This window comes from Oncorhynchus tshawytscha, linkage group LG22 (genome assembly GCF_018296145.1).
Source record: "Oncorhynchus tshawytscha isolate Ot180627B linkage group LG22, Otsh_v2.0, whole genome shotgun sequence".
Taxonomy (NCBI): Eukaryota; Metazoa; Chordata; class Actinopteri; order Salmoniformes; family Salmonidae; genus Oncorhynchus; species Oncorhynchus tshawytscha.
In genome coordinates, this window is record NC_056450.1 from 3,694,490 (window position 1) to 3,719,750 (window position 25,261).

The following is a 25,261-nucleotide window of genomic DNA, read 5'->3' on the forward strand; positions in this document are numbered from 1 at the left end:
TTTCTCATTTTTTAAAATCGTGTATGACATTGTTTGGTGAAATATGCATTAAAAGAGTGCAATCCCTATAATTCTGCACTTTTGGATAGTTGTACTTTCAATTTTGATCATCATGATTTAGTGACTGCAAAGAAAATGGATCTACTGGGATTTTTAAAAGACAGACTAACTTTCAGTTTTGTCTGCTTGGAGATAAGTACCGTTGCGTTAATGTTTTTACGGGCAGCCGTGTTCTTTTGATGTTTGTGAGTTTGAGTCAGGGCAGGAGCCCAGTGGGTATATACATTCGGCGTCCTGGAGGAAAATCATTCAAGGAAATTGAATCATGAGAAATTTTTGATGCCAGGATGAGTCCGATCGATGGCATAGGAAAGAGAAATGTGCTCAGTTGGCAATGCGGCTTGCAGTACAGTTACTTGTATGTCAACACTACACACAGTCAGGTTTCAGATGTAGATACACAGTGATCAGTGTGAACCCATACATGAGTTTTACATAAATCAACATGAGTTTTACATAAATGACAGTTGGCCTGGTTACAAATCAGCGTCTCCGATGGAGATGACATATTTTATGCCGAGCCAGTGCAAAAATGTTTTACCACATTTTATACTGTTATTCATCAAATGCATTGTTACATAAGATAGATACTGAAGGAGTTTGTCACGTTCTGACCACAGTTCTTTTGTGTTTTCCTTGTTTTAGTGTTGGTCAGGACGTGAGCTGGGTGGACATTCTATGTTGTGTGTCTAGTTTGTCCGTTTCTATGTACTGCCTGATATGGTTCTCAATCAGAGGCAGGTGTTAGTCATTGTCTCTGATTGGGAACCATATTTAGGTAGCTAGTTTTGTGTTGGGGTTTGTGGGTGGTTGTTTCCTGTCTTTGTATTCTCTGCACCAGATAGGACTGTTTCGGGTTTTGCCACATTTGTTGTTTTGTAATGGAGTTCATGTTGAGTTTCTCATATTAAAAACCATGTTGAACTCTAACCACGCTGCATTTTGCATCTCCTTCAACGGAAGAAAACCGTTACAGAGTTGGATATAAGAAGCAGTAGGATGGGACAGGAATGAACGAGTGTGGAAAGTTAAATCCCGTGAGATCTAAGAGCCATTTAGAAGATGCTTTTACACAAAGCGACTTACGGTCATGCATGCATACATTTTTCACCCTCTATCCTGGTGTTGCAACTGCTATGCTCTAGCAACTGAGCCACAGAGGGCCACAACAATCGTACCTGGATGTTATCATATGAGGTGGCAGCAATGAATAGGCAAGAATATGCCTGTGCTACCTTGAAAAGCTAATTACACTGTCTATCTAAAGCACCAAACACACTCAGACTATGGTGTAGTGGTTTAGATGTGTTCATTTCCCAAAGTTTACACTTCATTTAGAGCAGAGGGAAAGAGGGAGGGAGAGAGAGAGAGAGAGAGAGAGGTTGTGTAAAGCAAAAGAGACAGGGTTTTTATGAGGACTGCAGGGAGAAACATTCTCACACACACACACACACACACACACACACACACACACAACTGCTAGCTGCATATGATCAAATGTATTTTTCCATAGAATAAATGTCTCTATACATGCACGCACACCAAAGGTATGGTAATTCCACGACAAAGCTGAATAAGCCACAGATCTGTAGTAGGCGGACTGATGCACCACCACCTCTACGAATAAAGTCAGTTCGGTCCCTTATTCATCACTATTAGGATACATTCTCGCTGCCTCTCCCAGGTATAAGAGAGGCACTCAGGAGGCCGCTGGCTGGCTGCTTTAGAGAGAGAGCAAGAGAGAGAGAGAGAGAGAGCGAGAGAGAGAGAGCACGAGAGAGAGCGAGACTCGTGCTCAGAGGCTAATGAAGAACCCAATCCCCCACACACTGTATTATTCATAGTGATCTCCCTCAATCACAGACACACGGAGCACAAGCATACGCAAAGTGCAGTGTGCACAAACACATGGGCGAACGAACATGAGCACACATGCAATTACACACACACGCGCACCAACACACACCTGCACAGAGCATGTGCAAAAACAGAGTGCAGTGCAACCACATACAGTATAGCCCCAAACACATGTATGTGAGCGTGTACGCATGCACGCACACACACACACACAGACCACCTATCCATCTGACAATGCCTTATAAAGATGGATGACATTAGCCAATGGTTTGTCTCTTCTTCCCCTCTCTGCTCCGCTCAACTCCCCTTTCTCTCTTTTATTCTTCTCCACCCCTCTCCTCCCCATCTCCTCTCCCATTCTTTACCCACTTCCTCTCCTGCCTTCCCCACCCTCCTCCTTTCTTCAATATTATTCACACAACGTGAAGCCCATGAGTTTATGAATGCATTCAGTTCAATTGCTGAATTTATGATAGGTGCTTACAGCCTCTCAAGTTCTCCTATAAAATCCTAAATCTGTGCCAGCGAAGCAAGAATAAACCCACCTCAGCCCACAGTGAAGATCAACAAGGTGAGGGGAAAGAGAAGAAGGGGAAAGAGAAGACACAAATGGCAGCGTTTTGAATCCCCTGAAATCTCCATTTGACAGGAAGCTAAATGCATTCTGCCTCATGGCATCTGATGGGAACAAGCAGCAGAGCTAGAAGCACTCCAGAAGCAGAGTCGAGTTCACACACACACACACACACACACACACACACACACACACACACACACACACACACACACACACACACACACACACACACACAGCATAGCCTACACGGTGTTACAGAAACACACATATACACTGCATAGCCTACACGGTGTTACAGAAATACACATATACACTGCATAGCCTACACAGTATTACAGAAACACACATATACACTGCATAGGCTACACAGAATTACAGAAACACACATATACACTGCATAGCCTACACAGTATTACAGAAACACACATATACACTGCATAGCCTACACAGTATTACAGAAACACACATATACACTGCATAGCCTACACAGTATTACAGAAGCACACATATACACTGCATAGCCTACACAGTATTACAGAAACACACATATACACTGCATAGCCTACACAGTGTTACAGAAACACACAAATACACTGCATAGCCTACAGTATTACAGAAACACACATATACACTGAGTGTACTAAACATTAGGAACACCATCCTAATATTGAGCTCATTCTTTTTGTTTGCAATAGTAAGAATTTCGTTCTCGACTTCAGACGTTTTGTTTGATATTAATGGCACAGAAGTAAGACCATTACTCCATTATAAAGTGTTTAAATTGGAAATCCTTAACTGAAACATTAACAAAGTGTTCTTTCTGACAGTTTCAGTAAAACGCTGATGGATGGGGCTGGAGAAATGGAACCACTCTCAAATCCATAGACTACGCTGACCATCCATGATAGAGAAATGATTTTGTTGTTGACGTTTACTTTGCAAACAAACATTGGAGTAAATGTTGAGTGTAAAAATGTAAAAATCTAATTTGCAGTTGAATATATGAAACACTTTTATGTGAAAATCTGACTTTCACATGTGGAATTGCAAATTCACATGTGAAAAACAATCACATGTGAAAGTTAGATTTTAACATGTGAACTTGCAAATCCACATGTGAAAGTGAGATTTTCACATGGAGTTGTTTTACATGTGAAAGTGAGATTTTAATGTGAAACAACAAATGTAATATGTGAAACTGCAATTCGCATGAGGTAAAAACAAGTTATTCTCCTCACGTGAAATGCAATCTCAACATGTGTAAACAATTTCACATGTTTTTTCATTTTTTTAAGGGGAACAACTCAACTGAACTGCTTTCTGAGGATTACTCTCCAAGGTTGAGGCAGAGGAGAATACAAAGCAGTCACATTCACATGACAACGAGGCTACTGCATGTTTCTCTGTTGATACAAGTCATCCTATTACCAAAAACATTAGGCTAGCCACTAACGCTAAATTAGCCGCTAAAACTAACCTAGCTAAAGGCTAATCTCTGTAAAGGTAAAGATCTGTACACAACCCCAAAACATGGCTACAATAGATTAACCATCAGTCAGGATTTACAAAATGAGCGAGAACATCTTTCATAAGAGGGAGTACAGAAACTACGGTGTCTGGAACTTGAGGAGCATGTCAAAGCGAAACTGGGATGGCCCTTTAATGAACTTGGTGTCAGGCAGCCATCGTGATGTAGTCCTAAAGATGACACCTGTTTTAACCTTGTGATAAATGACCCCTCGAAGCAATGACGGTAGCATAGCCTCGTGGTTAGAGCGTTGGACTAGTAACCGAAAAGGTTGCAAGTTCATATCCCCGAGCTGACATGGTACAAATCTGTTGTTCTGCCCCTGAACAGACAGTTAACCTGTTCCTAGGCCGTCATTGAAAATAAGAATTTGTTCTTAACTGACTTGCCTAGTTAAATAAATGTAAAATAAAAAAATGGCACAGTGGCATTTATTTTAATACCATAATGTAATTGGCTACTTGTGTTATATCCCTCGTTCCATGTCATGATATCAAGTCATCTATTTTTATAGTAAACAAAATACTTGAACATATACTTATTAGATATATATCATATTTTGAAGGGACTGCATTGTCTTTTATTTTATTTTTTAAAACACACACACAAGACAACACAAAGCAATATAAATAATATGCTAAAAAAAATTTAAAAAAAGATACAAATAAAAATACAATTACAAAAATAGCTTTAAAGATACCATACTTTAGACAAGTTAAACACACCAGACAGAAGGCTACAAAAGTTAAAGGGCAATCTATAGTACAGGGACAGAGCAAACAAGGGTGGAGAAATGCAACCACTCACAGACAGTCATGGTCACAGACCAACCATCCACTGGACCAAAAATAACATTTACAATGCTTTAAAATAAAAAAATATATAATTATTATTCATGTAGGCATGAACAAAATGTAAAAATAACTGGGAAAAACAAGCTCAAACTTCAGTCTCTGCCCGGGCAAGATGAACAAGGCATCCGCGGTTCACAATCAATAAGCACATGGACCTTAATGCCCCCCCAGCAAAAACACAGAGAGAAGCTCCTCCAACCCTTGAATTCACAGGGGGGTCAAATACAGACTTATTTTAATTTTAATTGGAATGCCATCAGAGGATGGACTGTTTAAAGTAAGACCGGAATGGAGCCCAAGCCTCATTAAACAGTTTGGGGTTCCCACGTGAATTGAATTTTTTCTAGTTTCAGAGAGCACAACATCTCTCACCCAATATTTATAAGATGGGGGAGCTGCCATCTTCCAGTTCTGTAGTATTAGCTGTCTAGCTAAAAGAGTTGTAAAAGCAACAGTGTCCGACTGGATTCTTGATAAGGGGGTACCCATGGGCAGTACTCCAAAAAGGGCTGTAAGGGGAGACTGATCTATAACAGTGTCATATATATCAGAGAAACATTTAAATATTAATTCCCAGAAACCTGACCGTTTATGACAGCCCCAAAACATGCAACAGTGTGGCTGGTTCCACTTTACATCTGACACAGGTAGGATCAAAATCAGAGAATATTCTTCCAAGTTTGGCCCCCGACCAGTGGATACGGTGAACCACCTTGAATTGAATGAGGCTGTGTCTAATGCGAAAAGAGGACGAGTGCACCCTGTGCAGCACAGATTCCCAGGCGTCTTCCCCAAGTTCCTCCCCCAAATCCTTTTCCCATCGAGTCTTTAAAAGGCACCAAAGAAGGGTTCTGTAAGTCATGAATGATTGCATATACATCTGAAATTGCACCCCTAGGAAGCTTGTTCAACACCAAGATGCTCTCTATAGCTGTATTCGCAGGCCTATTGGGAAATCCAGGTGTGTTAGCTCTGACAAAGTTTCTAGTCTGGAGATAGCAGAAAAAGTGGGATTGGGGGAGACTTTTCCTGCAGCTGAGAAAATGAGGCAAATGTATCATCAAAGAATAATTGGGCTAGCGAGGAGAGGCCTAGTGAGTGCCAAATGCCAAATCATTCAAAGATGGAGGAAATAAAATGTTCTGATTGATTGGGCCTGATAGAGAAAAGCCTCGGAGGCTAAAGGCTAAACGGAACTGATTCCAAATTTTAAGAGACTGCTTTACAACTGGGTTGACACACCTTTTGCCTAGGGACACTGGGAGAGACGAGCACAACACAGAGGAAAGTGCTGCATGTTTACACGATTCAGACTCCATCTGGACCCAGAGTGGTCTAGGGCCAGTAGGATCAGTCTGCAGCCAGTACAGAAGGGCTCAGAAATTTTCAGCCCAGCAGTATGTCTGAAAATTTGGTAGAGCTAAACCCCACAATGACCTAGGCTTCTGTAAATGTTTTCTACCAATCCGTGGTACCTTGCCATCCCAAATAAAATGCATGAATGTTTGATCCAGTGAAATAAAAAAAGATTTGAATTCAAATGGATAAACATTGAAAAAAATATAAAAATTTGGGCAACACATTCATTTTAATGACATTAATCCTTCCGAAAAGAGAAAGGGGTAGCGAATTCCAAAAAGTAAAAGATTGTTTCAAACTGTCTGCTAGAGTAACAAAGTTTTCCTGAAACAAATGTGAATATTTCCTTGTCACATTTACTACCAAGTAGGTGAATTGATCCCGGACAATCCTAAGCTGAGAACTTGTAAAAGAGCACTTTAAAGCAGCCTTGTTTACCGGAAAAAGCTCACTCTTGCCTAGATTCAGCTTGTACCCTGAGATTGATCCAAACTTTTTAAGAACAGATAGGGCATGTGGCAATGAGGTATCAGGGTTGGAGATAAACAAAAGGAGGTCGTCAGCATATAGCGAGACTTTCTGCTCCCAGCCCGCCCTGATTATACCTTGACTGGCATCATTAGAGCGTAGTGCAATGGCGAGAGGCTCGATTGCCAAAGCAAACAACAAGGGGGAGAGTGGACAACCCTGTCTGGATCCGCGGTGCAGGGGAAAATAGTCAGAGGACAAGTTATTAGTCCGTACCGAAGCCATGGGGGAAAAATAAAGAATCTTTATCCACGCAATGAATTTGGGGCCAAAGCCAAATCTATAAAGGGCAGCTGTTAGGTAATCCCACTCAACGCGGTCAAACGCTTTTTCGGCATCAAGTGAGACCACCACCTCTGGGTCCCCCGACGCTGGGGAGTACAGTATATTCATAAGGCGCCTAATATTGAAAAATAAATGCCTATTTCTCACAAAGCCAGTCTGGTTACTATAACTACCGGTTACTATGACGTATCGTCCCTTAGGATCAGCAATACCCTCAGAAGCTACAAAGGGAGTAGCTTTATCAACCAGAATAGCAGCACCTCTTGATTTACTATGAAAGTTCGAGTGGAACACTTGACCAACCCTGTCCTTACGCGTCCTAAAATGCTCACCAGTTCTCAAGTGAGTCTCTTGTAGAAATGCAATATTTGCATTCAAACCCTTTAAGTGTGTCAACACCCTCTTACGCTTCACCGGGTTATTAACCCCTTTGGTGTTCCATGGAATGTACTTGATCGCATTATTTCGGCCCCTCTGGGCATTCCCGTTATTCAACCCTGTCATTAGAGCATAGAATGGAAAAGCAATGAGCACCCAAAACCCCCAGAATAACTTGTCTCAGAGTAATAATGTACGGTGGTAGATGTTTGGAAAAAGTACTGAAAAAAAATTAAGACCTAAACCCACAGTCCCGCTCTTTAAAGTCATGTTTTGTTAGTGGATCAAGCAGCAAAAATAATGATTTTTATGTATGTTTTTCAACAACAAAAAAAGGCGAATCCCTTGTGCAAACAGAATGACAAAAGCACCACTTGTAGATGTATATAATTATATTCCCAGTCTTATAACAGGTATTGAGAGAGAAAATAAGTAAAATGTATAAAGGCTCTCAGCCAAAAATCTAATTTGAAGTAAGGAAATCGTAGTAAGATAATCAAAAATAATAGTAATTTTAATAGTAGTCTAGTTGACTGAGACAGCTTACAAACAATACCAAAAAACTATGTGTGCGCAACGTTGAACGTTTGCTGGGCGTAAATGAAGCTCAAAACTTTTAAAATTGAAGTGAGACCCCAAAAACCGTGTAGCCTCGGGAGACATTTACTCTTTACTGGGTCAAAGCAAAGGATGCAGTAAACAAATAACCAAAAATATTTTGAGTCACTGAGACACTGTGTAAACAAACGGAATAGGTGATTGAGACAGCCTAGAAACACAGGAGTTAAGTAAAACCTTAATACAATTAAATTAAAATGACTGAATGCTTGTAAGGCACGCACACTAGATGATCAAAACATTAGATCACATCAAATAAGCCTGAATGGTTTCGCCAACTATACAAGACTAGCCTGTTATATCTAAACATAATTGTACCACAGGTGGGTTACTTACTATCCACAGTTCGCAAGCAACAGTTGCTGAACTGTGAGCATGTTCAAGACTTCTTGATGTGACGTTGAATGTGAGCCATAGCCTCATCCGGAGATTCAAATGTGTAGTCTTTACCCTCATGAGAAAGCTCAGAGTGGTATTGCAGGCTCGTCGGAGGATCTCCATCTTCTCATGAAAAAAGTGCACTTGAAGAATGTCACGGGGCCTCTCCCCATCACGGGGCTTTGGGCGCAGCGACCAGTGGGCTCAATCAGGGGCTTTTCATCTAAGGCAAGAACATCCTTCAGCAGCCCTGAAACGAAATCCGTGGCACGATGCATTTCCGCTGACCCTGGGACCGATACAAGTCTCAGATTATTGCGGCGAGAGAATCCCTCTAAATTCACACAGCTCTCCTTCACCTTTTTCAAATCCGCAGCTAGGCGTTTAACTTCAGCCTCCAGGGATGTAGTTAAGTCAGAGACATTAGTAGCGGAGGTCTCCAGTGCTGCAATCGTTGTAGTGTATGACACAGCTGTTGTTTTGAGTAATGTGATTGCTGGCACAGTCTCGTTCCGCAGGATGGTTAAATCTGCTTTTAAAGTATCAGAAACCTCCTGTATTCTGGCCTCAATCGTAGCAACCATCTGTGTTTTCATTTCAACTATCTCAGAGCGTAGTAGTTTGATGGCCTCGAGAATGTTCATTTCAGCGCCGCCAGGCCAAGCCGCATCCCCGGGTAAAGTGTGCGTCCCCGGGCCCTCAGACTCAGGAGAGGGCGGTGATGAGAGCGGGTCTTGTAGGCCGGGTTTTCTCAAAGTCATGCTTTTGGCCTTATGTTTGGCCGACATGCTGACATTCGGAAGCAAAGTAGTCTTGGTTTTTACGGTAAGGGATCACCAAATGAATATTTGAAAATAAATACGGTTCTGCTGCAAAATTCACAAACTTTACGAATACCACGGGAGCAAACGTAAAACACGTCAGTCGCACATGGCGTCCCTCCTATCCCCCTGCATTGTCTTTTTTTGACACTGTTTTCAGTGGCTATTCAATTTTGGGAGGCAGAATTTACCTGACATTTTTTATGTTCACACAAGCATTTCGCTACACCCGCAATAACATCTGATAAATATGTGTATGTGACCAATAACATTTGATTAGGTATCTCATTCTCCTTGTTCTTTGTGTATTTGCGGCTCAGCATGAATCGTACTCATTTCCTCTCATAAATGAGATTGCGGCAGCTCTTGGGTTATTTAACATGAAAAATAAAATGTCAAACTCTCACAAGGCACTTTGCTTAAAACCACTGTAGTTTGCTTCCCACAGCTCTGGTAGTAATACTTTATCCTGAGTGAATTAAGAACAAAATACATACGGTAAATTATATCCAACTGTAAGAGGCAGCTAAGAATAATTATTGGAACAATCCTAAGCTTCTGAAAGCTTTGACCAATTAGAGTAATCTTTATAAAGTACGCTTCCTCATTGTCAATAACAACGGCAGAGATCTGCATGACCAGGGACTTGGAAGGAGTAACTACAGTACAACTTGAACAGTGTTCATATTGTAAAAATTATTTCAGTGTTCAAACATTGTAATAGCAATGACAAATTGAATCCGTTACTGACAGGTTGTGTCAGAACAATGACATTCCGGTGTTTTGACAATGACACTGTCAATCAAATGACAGGATGTGTGCAAAGGTGACAGGATTATGAAATGCTCAGGCATTAAAGTGTAGCTTTGACAAACTCCTCGGGATACAATGTAGCACTAATCTCCGATGCGGTGTCTGATAGTCTTACGCCGATGTCTGTTGAAAGTATCTGAGACACATGTACCGTAAATACCGCAAACACTTCCCACAAAACGTGCCATTTTGCATCTGTAAGACACAGTTGCAGGGTTGGCGAGAAGCTCTTGGCTCAACAGGCAAAACATGAAGGATGTGCTGACAGGCAGACAAAAGGAAATCTAGAACAGAGTTAATAGAAAAGAGGGAGGAATAAGGACTTAAGGGAGGCCAAATCATCAGAGCTGTGGTCGGCTGCCAGTAAATTGATGCAGTGTCAAAAGTACTGATTTGTAAAGTCTTATCGGCCTTGACCTGTAACTGCAGCAAGGCCATTTCCTGCTGGGGCCCTGAGATAATGAAAGAGATCCACAGACCAGATACCTTTATTTACTCTCCGCATCCAGCGTCACAGAGCAACTCTTACAAGCGTAAGAGTGGCAAATTGATTTGACGGAATCAATAGTTTTTTTATTTGTATTATTTTGTCTCCTCCATCTTTGGGAACTCATTTGATCTTGGTGATGTGCATGTGGCGCATGAAGTTGGCTGTACGCCAAGCATTTGGGAATAAAACATGCAATCTTGTTTATTCTTATTACAATCTTTTGCCCCATTTCAAACTGAGCAGAGATATTGTACTGCAGTCTGTGCACAGATATCTGGCACCTCAGTGACGTAAGCATACCATTAATCCAGTCAGGCAGATAGATGCACCACCTTTTGGATTCCCCCACACCAGGGGCTCTGGTTCCTGTGGCGCTCTGTGACAGATCCTTTTGCAGAGGAAATGGGACAAGGCCCTCTGATCACAGTGACTAGTGATAACTGCCGGCCATGTGAATGGAGTCAGCACACGTCGTGTGCTGTGTCTCCACAAAGCAACATTTGGCCCTCCGCCATTCCCAACAGCGCACGCTACACAGTACACACACACACACACACACACACACACACACTTCCCCTATACTCCCCCCTTGTCTCCCAACATGGCTGTCTCTAATTCCCACGCTCCCTCTGGGCAATTTTATGTCTCTTGGATGGCTCGTCGACTGCAAATGGAGGGTTTGATTTTGTTTGGCGTCTGGTACCAGCATGACATTTTCCAACACCGTAATGCGGCTGACCTTTCCTGGTTGCGAAGTAAAGGGGGTCAAGACCGGTACAGAAGCAGAGGAGAGGGCGACATCATCACTCATCCGACAGAAAGGTCAGGCGAGGTGGAGCCAAGGTGGGCAGCTCCAAGGCAGATCTGGAGCTGGGCACTCTCTCAAAGAAGAGACGAAAGAAGGGAGGTAAGGATGGATGGAGGGAAGGGCTGCAAGAGTATGATAGGAAGTCCTGCAGTTGTCTTGTTTTGTGAGCACATGCTGAATGGAATTTTTATAACATTTATGAATGGATGGACATGAACAACTCATGAACAACATGAATGCCATTACTTTCAGTCAAACATGGCATTCACAAAAAAAAAAGACATTTCAAAGTGAGTTTGCCCAGCTCTCTGGCCCTCGCTTCCTTCCTCGGTCTCTGCAGCTCTCAGTGTCCAGGGGAGGGTTGAAGAATGGCTGTGAATACCCAAATTAGATTTGCCTCGTCTCATCTGAGAGAATCTCTGAAAGAGGAGCTTCCCATGAATTCATTGCGAGTCTTAGTGACTCATCTGTTCATGGGTTAAAGGACAGACGGAGACAAGGGGAAGAGCGCGGCACAGAAGCTTTCAGAGAACCGTGCCCCATCGACAATTAAAGCAGTCAAGCACGGCTTCGCAGCGCAGACTGTCTTCTTCTCCATTTAGAGATGGAAATGCCTGGCCATGTCTTGCATACTGTACGGCAGATTTCAAAATTAGGAGATTAATGAGGAGGAGGAGCAGGAAGAGGAGTAGTGGGGAAGGAGCTGAACAGGGTTTGCGTCTCTTTAAATGGTTTGGGAAATTTGTCTGGCAGCACCAGCGAGATGGAGTCGGCGAGATGGTATTTTTTTTTTACCTTTATTTAACTAGGCAAGTCAGTTAAGAACAAATTCTTATTTACAATGACGGCCTACCCCAGCCAACGCTGGGCCTATTGTGTGCATCCCTATGGGACTTCCAATCACGGCCGGATGCAATTCAGCCTGGATTCAAACCAGGGACTGTAGTGACACCTCTTGCACTAAGATGCAGTGCCTTAGACCGCTGAGCCACTCAGGAGCCCTGATTTGCATCTCATCTATGTCTTTAAATGAAATGCTCGGCGATGGAGACGCTCTTCGTCTTTTGTGAAATCATGCAACGGGGTAATTAAGAGAAAGGAACAAAGTGGAGGACGGTTGTGTGTGTGTCTGTTCTCCAAGACCGATAAAACAAAGACAGATAAATGCTTGGGCTGGGATTCCAACACGGTCACCTCTTTACATATCTGTTGTTTGAATGTTTGACTGTCAAAGTGGTGGAATTCTTGGATTTCCATGGGTCCATTTTTGTTGTTGTTGTGTTTAATGCAAATCAAATGATCCTGTGTTGTTTTAACCCGCATATCGATTTTGGATGACATTTACAACCAGATACAGGCGATTGATACCACGTCATACACGATAAATAAGGTTGACGTCTGAAGGGGGAATATGAGCTAATGGGGGGTAGAATCTGAGACAACACAGAATAATTTGGACCTGGATTAAATATTCTGAGCTGGATCTTGGCTCATTATCCGAACAATTAGGGGATGAATATGTAAAAGGATTTGGCTACTATAATGTGTTCCCTCGAGTGAAACGCCACTTCCTAATTATCTTAAAGCTCTCTAATGTCTATCTGGCTTACTGACATGATCAGATTCACTGGTTCCCATTGGATGGTTACTATTTGAAAAGACACTAAGACAGGGAATCATGGGCTGAAGACAGCCACAAACAAGAGAATGGTTCACTAACTCTGTGGTCACTCAACTAAAAGTGGGTTTATACATGCAGAAAGTTACTGCGATGTCTTCAAATGAGAGCCATCTACTCTGTCAATCAACTCAGGTTGTTGAATCTGTGAAAAACCTTAATAAGCGTCATTTAAAATACAATTCCCAAACCTACCAAAGTTTTGAAATACCCCATGGGGAAAAAGCACTCCAAATGATGACATCTCATCTGAGGGTGAACTCCAAAAGCCTTTTGATTGGTTCGGGGCTGCTGCTGCTTCCCCCGCAGTTTAAAAATGCCAACAAATGTGCTTCACTTTGAACTGAGAGAAACCCTCCCTAGCTTATTAAAACTATTGTGGCGAAGAGAGAGGGGCCCAAATTCTGTTGTTTTTTGTATGTGTGCCTCTTTTTCACCTAGGGTGACTTGGATAACTGCCCGGGGTTCAGATTTCTCCACATCTGCTCTCACTCACTCACAGACACACATGCACACACACAGTTGAGTCAGAGCCTTTATGTGCGAAAACTTGAATAATGGCAGACAAATAGGAGTGGAGGATCTGCAAGATGAGCGCTTTATGATTTATAATCTCTCTTTCTCGCTCTCTCTGTTTGTGTTGATTGGATAGCGCTGGGAGGTATGGATCTGCCTTTGCATTACTATTTACCGTACAGGCACAGTGTTCCTACATCAAGCTTTGGTATAATACAGCACGCCCCACCCTCCGAAAATGCCTTCTTCATGGGAGGGTTGTGAAGTCCTGTTGCGATCGCTGCTGAAGTTTCAGTTAATATAAAAACTGAGTGCTGTGAATCAGGGTGGAATCGCGGATGATCCTGTTCAAACACGTGCATGCTATATATATCTGAAGCACAATTAAGCATAAACTATTTGCATACTGCTTTTACTATCGTTAGGAGGCAGACACAGTCTGCTCCTTTGATCTCCGCGGGATTAACCATTTGTTTGAGGATCAGATTCACAGAGTACTTTATGCCATGATTATATCATCTACTTCTCGCCAAAATATGGAGAGGTGTGCCGTAACACAATAGGGAGAGGGCACAACCTTGCCTAGGAGAGCTGCTTACAAGCACCTGGAAACAAGAAGTCCTGAGGACAAACTTTGTCCTGAGGGCGTCTGTCATCGAGGTTAATCATGGGTTCACATTCTATCAGGACATCAAACAGGTCCTCCTGTACGCTCAATCAAATGTCCACCGCCATGTCTCTTCCTTATAGTGAAAGGTGACAAGGTGGTGAGCTTCAAGGAAGAGCACTTTCCAAACCTGACTCTGGCACTAAATGCTGTGTTTCTCATGACATTCCACGAGGACCCCTGCAATTCAAGGGTGTGGCAATTCAATTAGCCCAGCACTTACACAACTCATTAAACAAATCAAGGGCTATGTGATCAGTTAAATCAGGTGTGTTAGAACTGGGATAGAACACATCTGTAGTAGTATTTACTATAGAACGTTGTAGTATACTGTTGAATACGATTGTAAATAGGGATGGGGGGGAAATCGATAGTTACATATGTGGTTATTACATAATTTGACAATATATTGTATCGTTTTGACAATATCGCAATATTAATTTTGCGCTCGTTGACTGTACCTGACCCAAAACACTTGTATTTCCATGGCTGATCAAAACTTTTCTCACTGCTCTCGTCTCGCTACAGCAGACATATAATGGGCAATATGTTTGGAACATTGAACTGCGGAAAAAAAAAATCACTGTATCGAATCGCATTACATATAGAATTGTGAGTATCGCAATACATATCCTATCAGGCAACTAAGTATTGTGATAATATCGTATTGTGTGGTCCCCGGCAATTCCCAGCCCTAATAGTAAATACTACAGTATTACGCCCCTCCCCCCAAAAAATAAACACTGTAGTAACTACTAGTAATGTCTGCAAAAACACTACACTTTTTTAAACTTTAGTAAATACTACAGTATTTAGTTTGCATATACTGTACCCTGCCCATTCCCCAAATGCCATTTTGTGACACCCATAAGTAAGGAAACTACATGCCAAGTATAGACCTTATGATGTGTTCTATACAGGTTACAGAAAAAAGCAACGTTCTGATCTATCCGTTCAGATCCCAGTCCCTTCCGGTTATGGAATATTTGCTATTTTAGTATTTTTCCAGGAGGAAAAAGCCTCCACTTCTATGCTAGAGACAATGAAACAAAAACACTATTGTAAATACTTCAGTAATGCCCACAAGAAACACTACAGTAGATACAACAGTATAAATCATGTGGGATATGCACTCTCTGGGAATCCAGCAGGAATGTCATGTAAAGGACAAAGGGGGAAATAAACAACGGGGCTCTTTCCTGATTACAGTGACAAGGCTGTACAGATGACGGCTCTGTTTACCTTGCCACTGACTTGTAATCAATGGTCATCACAATGCATATTAACTAATCACTGAGGGGATGTATTTGAAATATTTTGTCACTTTGTGTGTGTGTGTGTGTGTGTGTGTGTGTGTGTGTGTGTGTGTGTGTGAGAGAGAGAGATTCATACAGTCTTTAACCTTCAGAAAATAATTCTCACCGCCTAATGATCTGGTATAGTGGCCTTAAACTGTTGCATTGTTTCCCAACCTGCAGTTCTATGGTTATAAATATCTCCTCGAATAGGATGGGCTTAGATACCGCACTGCAGGTATATCCATGTGGGTCACTGCTGTGACAGAGGAAGATGTAACACCACAAAGACCAGGGAGAATCTCAATTGCTCTACTCGCCTCCTTCTCAAGAAAGTCTTTCCATGTCATTTCAGCAAGCTATGACACCCACAGTCTCAGATTGTTCTGGAATAGCTTCTGGAGTTAGAAACAGGTACGACTGGCATTCCTGAAACATAATTTTGTTGAAATGTAATTGTATCTTGGAGAAATGAAACTAATTGGTTGCACCCAAATTAGCCATGATAATTTATAGAATTCAGATAATATTCAGTAAATATAGTACCCAACATCCGATTTGTACCGAACTTCTGAGCAATGAGTAAGACATTGTCAAGTCACATGGAGCTAAGCACAGGCAGAATCCTAGAGGAAAACCTGCTTCACACCAGAAACTGGGAGAGGAATTCACCTTTCAGCAGGACAATAACCTACAACAAAAAGGCCAAATCTACACTGGAGTTGTTTACCAAGAAGACAGTGGACAGTTGACATAAATCTGCTTGAAAATATATGGTAAGACTTGCTGTCTAGGCATGATCCCCAACACCTTGACAGAGCTTGAACATTTTTGAAAAGAGTAATGGACAAATATTGCACAATCCAGGTTTGCAGAGCTCTTAGCGATTTACCAAAGAAGTCACAGCTACAGTATAATTGCTGCCAAAGGTGTTTCGAACATGTATTGAATCAGGGTGGTGAATACTTATCTAATCAAGGTCTGTTAGTGTTTTATTTCTCATTCAAAAGGGTAGAAGGCATGAGTTTTTACTCACCAATGTAACAACACAGTGTGGTTAAAGACTTAACTTAGTTGTAGTCACGATCTGGTTAGCTATAAGTACAAACGTATTTATGTTGTGGTTATTACATATTTTGTAACTTATATCTGGATATTTCTTCTAAACTACCCAATTTGCACTATTTCTCAACGTCAAATGGAGAATCTACTCTGTGCTACAGAGTTCGTATGATAGCTCGGTAGCAAGCTCAAGCTGGCGAACGTTAGCCAATAGCCATGCTAGCATGTAATTATATTCCAGACCAAGTGTTGACGGTGGTGAGCTTCAATCCAACAATGGGATGTAAACAAGGAGGCAACCTCATGCTCTTCACAGACTTTGTGTTTGTGTTATCTAGTGGGAACCTGATAAGAAGGCACCAGAGCCTGCCGTCCTGTCATGGGTTCAAAATGAAAGAGAAAAGCATACCTGCTTGCTCTAATTGTGTAGTACCTCATCTGCTCTCCTTTTTGTTTCGTAAACTTTTCGGAATGTTCTCTGTGAAGTAGGCAACGGGAGTTTTGTAACTTTTTCCACCTTGTATTAGAGCTAGCTCCCTTACAAAAAGAGATGTCAGTTTTGAAACGGCAATAAAAGTGTAGTAACTGCAGTCGACTGTGGTATTTTGGGGGGCAGTAATTGCAGAGTAACTACAGTGTACTGCAGTTGAACTGTTATACTGCACTATTACTGCAGTTACACTGCACAATTACTCCAGTAAAACACTTATTTTGGACGCAGTATTTGTAGCGTATGATTTTGGCATTCGGATCATTCTGGTTTTATGTAATAACTCGAAAAATAGAAACGTGAGGTGTAACTTAGCATTGGGACTTTCGAGGCGTATACTAATGGTAATCCATAAGTTACATGTGGTTACGTTTATGGTAGCTACCCTTTTTTTATATTAGAATTGTTCTTCCACTTTGACAGAGTATTTTGTGTAGATCATTGACACACACAAAAATCACAATTAAATGAATTTCAATCCCACATTGTAATGCAACAAAGTGTGAAAAAATCCAAGGGAGGTGAATACTTTTAATACTAATATTTTGTATAGTTTTTTGGGATGCCACTTCTAGCCACTGGGACAGTAATACATAAGGTGATGGGTTAGGTTTACATGATAAAGTAAATCTCAACGTGACTTGGATTTAAAAAGAATAGAGACGGGTACAAAAAAAATGTGGTAGGCACTATTTGTTAACCAACCATACGTTTCTTTTGATCAAAGACGTTTGTTCCTGTATCAATCACGTCACAGCGAAGATAAGGAACACAAATTAAAGTGATGAGACCTCACTAACCAATTATTGTGCACACATTATGTTTTCAGTTTGTGAGTGTGTGATATGGGAGAATAGAAAAGTTTTAGATATTTATAAATAAACACTTTCAGAAACAATAGCAGCTAATTGACACTGCCATGCTGATCTGAGAGTTGCTGTTGGAAAACCACTACAGTGTTGGACTTTTGGCTGTCACAGATGCACCTACAGTTAGCTTTGTTAGCTTTACTGCTCGAAGACACCCATTCACAAGCTAACAAAATGCTGGCCGCATCTACCCACTGTCACGCCCTGACCTTAGAGAACCTTTTAGTTCTTTAATTTTGGTTAAGTCATGGTGTGCCTACGGTGGGTAGTCTAGTTTTTTATTTTCTATGTTGGCCTGGTGTGGTTCCCAATCAGAGGCAGCCAACTATCGTTGTCTCTGATTGGGGATCATATTTAGGTAGCCTTTTCCCACCTGTTGTTGGTGGGATCTTAATTTTGTTTTGTTGCTTTTTAGCCCTACAAAGCTGTAGTTTAGTTTGTTACTCTTTCTTGTTTTGTGCCGGTTATCATAAATAAAAATGATTAACCTACCCCACGCTGCATCTTGGTCCGACCATCTTTCCAACAATGATCGTGACAGAATATCCCATCCACAAAGGACCAAGCAGCGTGCCCAGAGGAGGAAGTATCCTGGACTTGGGAAGAGATCCTGGATGGGAAGGGATCCTGGACTTGGGAGGAAATCCTGGCACTTGCCTTGCGAAGTGTGTTGACGTTCCGGTACAATGTGTGTCGGTTCTACGCACCATGTCTCCAGCTCCGCACCATGTCTCCAGCTCCCTGCACTTGCCGTGCGAAGGTTGTTATCTGTCCAGGACATGTTGTGCCAGCTCTACGCTCCAGACCTCCAGTGCGCCTCCACAGCCCAGTACGTCCTGTGCCTGCTCCTCGCACTCGCCCTGAAGTGCGTGTCACGGGTCTGGTGCCACCTGTGCCGGATACACGAATCAAGCTTCCAGTGCGCCTCCCCAGTCCAGAGCTAACGGCAACGTCCGCCAGTCCGGAACCTCCTGGGGCGGTCCACGGTCCGGAACCTCCTGGGACGGTCCACGGTCCGGAACCTCCTGGGACGGTCCACGGTCCGGAACCTCCAGCTCCATGGCCGGAGTCTAAGCATGTTGTCCAGTCCAGCTCCAAGGCCAGAGTCTTCTTCGGCATTGGTGCCGAGTCCAGGAACAGCGTCCAGTCTCGCTCCGTGGTGGGAGCTTTCCCCTGCTCCTGGGTCCAGTCGGGGCACAGTGTTCAGCCTGGGTCCATGGCTGGAGCCTGTATTTTCTATGGTAGAGTAGGTCAGGGCATGAGTAGGGGTTTTAGTCTAGTTTATTATTTCTATGTGGGGTTCTAGGTTTATTTTCTATGTTGGGGTTTGTGTCTGATTCCCAATTAGAGGCAGCTGGTAATCATTGTCTCTAATTGGGGATCGTACTTAAGTTGCATTTTTCCACCTGTGGGTTATGGGATATTGTTGGTGTTACTGTGTTTTGAGTTAGTGCACATAGCACCTTTTTAGTCACAGTTAATTGTTAGTTTATTGTTTTGTTGTTGCTCAGTTTCACTATTAACTTCTTGGATATAGGGGGCGCTCTTTTAATTTATGGATAAAAAAACGTGCCTGTTTTAAGCGCAATATTTTGTCACGAACAGATGCTCGACTATGCATATAATTGGCAGCTTTGGAAAGAAAACACTCTAAGGTTTCCAAAACTACAAAGATATTATCTGTGAGTGCCACAGAACTCATGCTACAGGCGAAACCAAGATGAAACTTCAACCAGGAAATGGGCAGAATTTTTGAAGCTCTGTTTCCCATTATCTCCTTATATGGCTGTGAATGCGCCGGGAATGAGCCTGCCCTTTCTATCATTTCTCCAAGGTGTCTGCAGCATTGTGACGTATTTGTAGGCATATCATTGGAAGATTGGCCATAAGAGACTACATTTACCAGGTGTCCGCCCGGTTTCCTTTGTCTAACTTGGTGCGTAATCTACAAGCTGCACGCAGTCATCCAGTGATTGGAGGAGGCTTTCAACGAACGATATATCATGAAGAGATATGTGAAAAACACCTTGAGGATTGATTCTAAACAACGTTTACCATGTTTCAGTCGATATTATGGAGTTCATTTGGAAAAAAGTTAGGCGTTTTGAAGACTGAATTTTCGTTTTTTTTTGGTAGCCAAACGTGACGCACCAAACGGAGCAATTTCTCCTAAACAAATAATCTTTCAGGAAAAACTGAGCATTTGCTATCTAACTGAGTCTCCTCATTGAAAACATCTGAAGTTCTTCAAAAGGTAATGATTTTATTTGAATGATTTTCTGTTTTTTGTTAAAAAGTTGTCTGCTGATGCTAACGCTAAATGCTACACTAGCCGCGCTAGCTGTTACACAAATGCTTATTTTGCAATGGTTGAGAAGCATATTTTGAAAATCTGAGATGACAGTGTTGTTAACAAAAGGCTAAGCTTGAGAGCTAGCATATTAATTTCATTTCATTTGCGATTTTCATGAATAGTTAACGTTGTGTTATGCTAATGAGCTGTGGGGATAATTACACTCCTGGATACAGGTTTTTTTCGTAGCTAAACGTGACGCACCAAACGGAGCGATTTTTCCTAAACAAATAATCTTTCAGGAAAAACTGAGCATTTGCTATCTAACTGAGAGTCTCCTCATTGAAAACATCTGAAGTTCTTCAAAGGTAATGATTTTATTTGAATGATTTTCTGGTTTTTGTGAAAATGTTGCCTGCTAATGCTAAATGCTACGCTAGCTGCGCTAGCTGTTACACAAATGCTTGTTTTGCTATGGTTGAGAAGCATATTTTGAAAATCTGAGATGACAGTGTTGTTAAAATGTTATGTGGAACTCAACATACGCTGCGCCTTGGTCCGTCTCCACATATGAACGTGACACCCATCAGGTTCAGTAGCTTGAAACAATCCCCAAACGTTACCCTCCCCAAAATACCATTAAAAAAAAACATCTGAATTTCACCCAAAGTTAGAAAAAAATTGTACAAAACTGAACAAAATTAATATTTGTTTTAAGTTAATTTAGGAGTAAAAGATACATTTTAGTTTTTCAAACAGGTTTGTTAATGATGTTATTTTAGTTGACAAAATATTTTTTTAATGATTAGTTTCGTTTTAGTTTACTATAATTACCTTGGGTCTTACAGATCTAAGGGGTGAAAGGAGGGATTGGAAGCCCACTGCATACGTTAAGCCTCAGACACTTTCCCCTAAGCCTGGGAGCTGTCCACATGCAGTGGTGCTGAAAGTGGCAGAGGGTATAGGCAAACAAGAAGACTCGGGTCTCATTGGAAAACGTGTCAACGTCCATGGGAAATAAGCACTGTGGGAAAGTGTTCTCTCTCCTCATTACTGATAGTGTAGCACTTATCACAAAACCATACTGCTGATTTTGAATGTCTTTCACATTACGAAGCTTGTGCTTTGGTTATTGAGAATATCAACTCATGACAGAATGACATGTGTTATCAGTGTGTTATAATGTTGTTATCAGTGTGTTATAATGTTCATCATATCAAATCTCTTGCCCATTAAATGTAAAAGAAAAGGGTAGTTGAAGCAAATATGACATTTTGCCCAAGCTGATGGATGAGTTCAATAAGTCTATTCCATCAAGAAAAATTTGGTTGCAGATAATTAGGATGACACAACATGGTAACCTCTCAAGATAAATTAAATGTAAAAACAAAATAAAAATGTAGACACAATAATGACACAGAACATCTTTCCCCTCTGGATCATCAAATCACATTAAAATGACTAAACTGAAGCTCTGGGGTCATGTCAATAGAATACACATGCAGTCATTGTGGATTGATTATATCACAGTTAATAATAGTGTAATTCAATTACGCACACACCTGCACACGCACAGAAACCGCAGTAGAGAGCTGAACTGTGTAGCCTTCAATGCAGCATAAAACTGCCTTTGTTAGGATATTCATTGAGTTACAATATCACCATTCAGGTGAGAGACAAACAGGAGACATTTTCTGAAAGACCTCAGCAGCAGGCTTTTCACCCAGTCCTTCACATTACACCTACAAACTGATTTACCACACATTTTGGATTTAATAATACACAGCTATGGAAACAGACACCTTATTTTGAGAAAAACAAACATCAAATGAAATAAACTACTCAACAAACAGCTGTTTAACATCAATAAACACATTCATATATTCTTCCAAAGCCTACTGTATGCTTGACCACGGCAGCCTTAGTTGGAGTCAAACTCGAGACTGTCTTTGTTATCAAGCCTCTTCGCTCTGCATTCACACGTCTCGAACTCCTCGCTATCACTTTGTGTAGTGTGACAGAGGAACGTTATTAGCTTTGGCACTGTAGGCTCCCAGCTACATACCGTAGCTAGACGCTCTCTCTCGCACATTCCCATCTGTCTAAAGTTAGCCCTATTAGTGTTCTGCTAGCCGAGATAGATATATACCTACTTAGCTAATGGTACCATCACCGGGGCGGATCACAAAAGTCTGTCCATGCTTTGGATCGGAAAGCCTATATCTGGGTCTATGTCTCACGGATCTTCCTTCCATATGTTTCTCTTTCACTCGGTTTCTATATCTTTCTCTGCCTCTCTCATTTCATTTTTTGTTGTTGTTGTATCTATTTATCAAATGTTCACTCTTCTATCACGTGTTCTCTCAATTCCATGTAATCTAATACAGCTTTATTGGCAGGGAATACATGGGTAAATATTGCCAGTCTATTCCTGTGTGTGTGTACATGCGTAGTTGTGTACACATACACGCACGCCCACCAACTCCCCTCTCCAGGTAGCAGGGAGAAGAATAAAGGGGATAAGGCTGCCACCTCCTAAGCCACCTTGGGAAAGAAAACATAGAGGAATGACAATGACAAGCCTGGGAAGAAAACATTTACATTTGCTCAACTTACCATTGGCTCAAACATTTTGACTATATTAGACCACACAGCTACAAGGATGCACTTTCATGCTAGGTTTAGGACTTCATATTGTAGCTTAGAGACCCCAACTGATCTATAGAACAAACTTAAAATGACCCTCTACTTCGGTTTAGATACAAGCAGCATGAAACCTCTAACACAATACATTCATTTGAATTGGGGAAAGTCTTGCTTACCATTTTTTCCATGTGTCTTCTTCCTTCACAGACTCCATTAAATGATGACCTCTTCCTAAATATTCGCTCAAATTATTAATTTTGTTTATTGTTACATAGAAAGACTGGCTCAACTTACCCCACTCTTACCTACATACTAAATGCCATAAAATACCCTTTTCCAAAGTGAACTAACCAAGTGTATCATAACAACACCTGTCTGGCTCTTTCATCTCATCCTTCTTGCGGCGTTTTCCAGACATTGATCTACTACACGGGAAGGTGTGTGCCACGGTCTTCCCGCACAGCCCCATTCACGCATAAACTCGGACATTCAGCCCAGGTGCATACAGGTGCTTTACGTATAATGTTGCACAAACCCCCTAACAGAACACCGGAAAGCGATGAAAAAAGACAACCAGCCACAACAAAGTACTGTTTGACAACCAACGGCAGGCAAGGTGCAGGCACCTTAGTACTGAACCAACTTTAATTTCACTGCAGAACACTCCCTCTAAGAGAGAGCATAAATATGTATCAAAAGCATCCCCATTCATGAAATGTAAATCACAAGAAAAATGCATCAATATTGAAAAAAAGGAAGAAAAGAGAGCAGGTACGTACTGTATCTCTGGGGCAACACGGCCACTCCGGCCAGCTCCATGCTGAAAGTCTTGCAGAGTACTGAGAGGTGTGGAGAGAAAGAGAGTGACAGAGAGAGAGAAAGAGGAGAGAAGGGCAGCTCCTGCCAGCAGACATGTGATGCGCACACTGAAGTGAGCGTCTGGCTCCGTGTGCACTCTGCTCTTCAGCCCAGCAGAGACGTGCAGCGTGTGAGTGAGAGTGAGAGTGAGAGTGAGAGTGAGAGTGAGTGAGAGAGAGAGAGAGAGAGAGAGAGAGGAGTCTATGCATATGTGTGGGGGGAACAGTATGCGTTCGTGAGAGAGTTTGAATTTTATTACTGGATGAATGGATGGAAAGAGAAGGGAGAGATGGAAAGAAGGGAGGAAGGTTGTGGACAGATGGAGAGAGAAAGAGGGAGCCAAACAGAGAAAGAAAGGGGGCAGTGAGAAAACAAGAGAAAATGAAATAAGGACTAGAAATGTGAATAAGGGATGAGAGAGAGAGAGAGACAGAGGATAGAGAAGAGAGAGAGAGAGAGAGAGAGCGCATGTGTTTGTGTGTTAGCAGGAAAAAGGGAGGGAGAGAGAAAATGCATGTTTGCATTAGAGATGGTTTATTAGCTGAGCGTTGGCCCCATCACACTTTGGAGAGCTACGCTCACCTCTTCTTTATTGCTCATGCACTGATTCCAAATAAACTGGAGCGCTGAGGAAGTGTGTGTGTGTGTGTGTGTGTGTGTGTGTGTCAGGGCAGCTAAAGTAACAGGGCAGTGGGCCAGGCAGAGCCAACACTCCTCACCTATCACAGCAAAACTCTCTGCTCCAAAAGCACTCCCACTTCTTAGACCTCCTTTCCTCACGGTATTGTTTCCTGATGGCCCTTGTACTCTCAGAGCTGGACTCAGAGCTTTAAGACTGATGAACAACCTCTAACTGAACATGTTTGTTCATTCAATCATGCTCTACATTAGCTCAGCAGAGGCAGCTTTGAAAACAATAGATGTATCCCCCCCCCCCAGAGGGAAAACAGATCGATGGGTAGAGGAGGAACCCGAAATCACAGAACCCATGTTATCTGCTGTTTCACTCAAATTGTTCCCCGAACAACGCTCGTTTTAATCCCCTCACAGCTTGGCACACCTCAATTACGCCCTTGTTGTCGCAGGCAAACCCCTTGCTTTCTCACATCTGTGTTCACACCTCCAGTTATAATCAGTCTGTTAATCAAAACACAGGCAATCCTCTTGCTTTCTCACATCTGTGTTCACACCTCCAGTTAACATCAGTCTGTTAATCAAAACACAGACAAACCCCTTGCTTTCTCACTTCTGTGTTCACACCTCCAGTTATCATCAGTCTGTTAATCAAAACACAGACAAACCCCTTGCTTTCTCACATCTGTGTTCACACCTCCAGTTATCATCAGTCTGTTAATCAGAACACAGGCAAACCCCTTGCTTTCTCACATCTGTGTTCACACCTCCAGTTATCATCAGTCTGTTAATCAAAACACAGACAAACCCCTTGCTTTCTCACATCTGTGTTCAACCTCCAGTTATCATCAGTCTGTTAATCAAAACACAGGCAAAATCAAAACCAAGTTTGATTGCAGA

At 42.0% G+C, this 25,261-nt stretch overlaps 1 protein-coding gene across 5 annotated transcripts in view; it reads right to left on the minus strand.

Moving 5' to 3' along the window:
* Positions 1-25,261, minus strand: part of plch2a (phospholipase C, eta 2a) — a 183,729-nt gene that overhangs the window by 129,726 nt on the left and 28,742 nt on the right. The window contains exon 1 of one of the 5 annotated variants that reach the window (XM_024383763.2): positions 23,650-24,036. The exons of the other annotated variants lie outside the window; for them this stretch is intronic. Within the exon in view, the coding sequence (XP_024239531.2) occupies positions 23,650-23,689 (40 nt within the window). The 5' untranslated portion in view covers positions 23,690-24,036. Of the gene's footprint in view, positions 1-23,649; positions 24,037-25,261 lie in introns of those variants that run through there. 5 annotated transcript variants of the gene reach the window in all.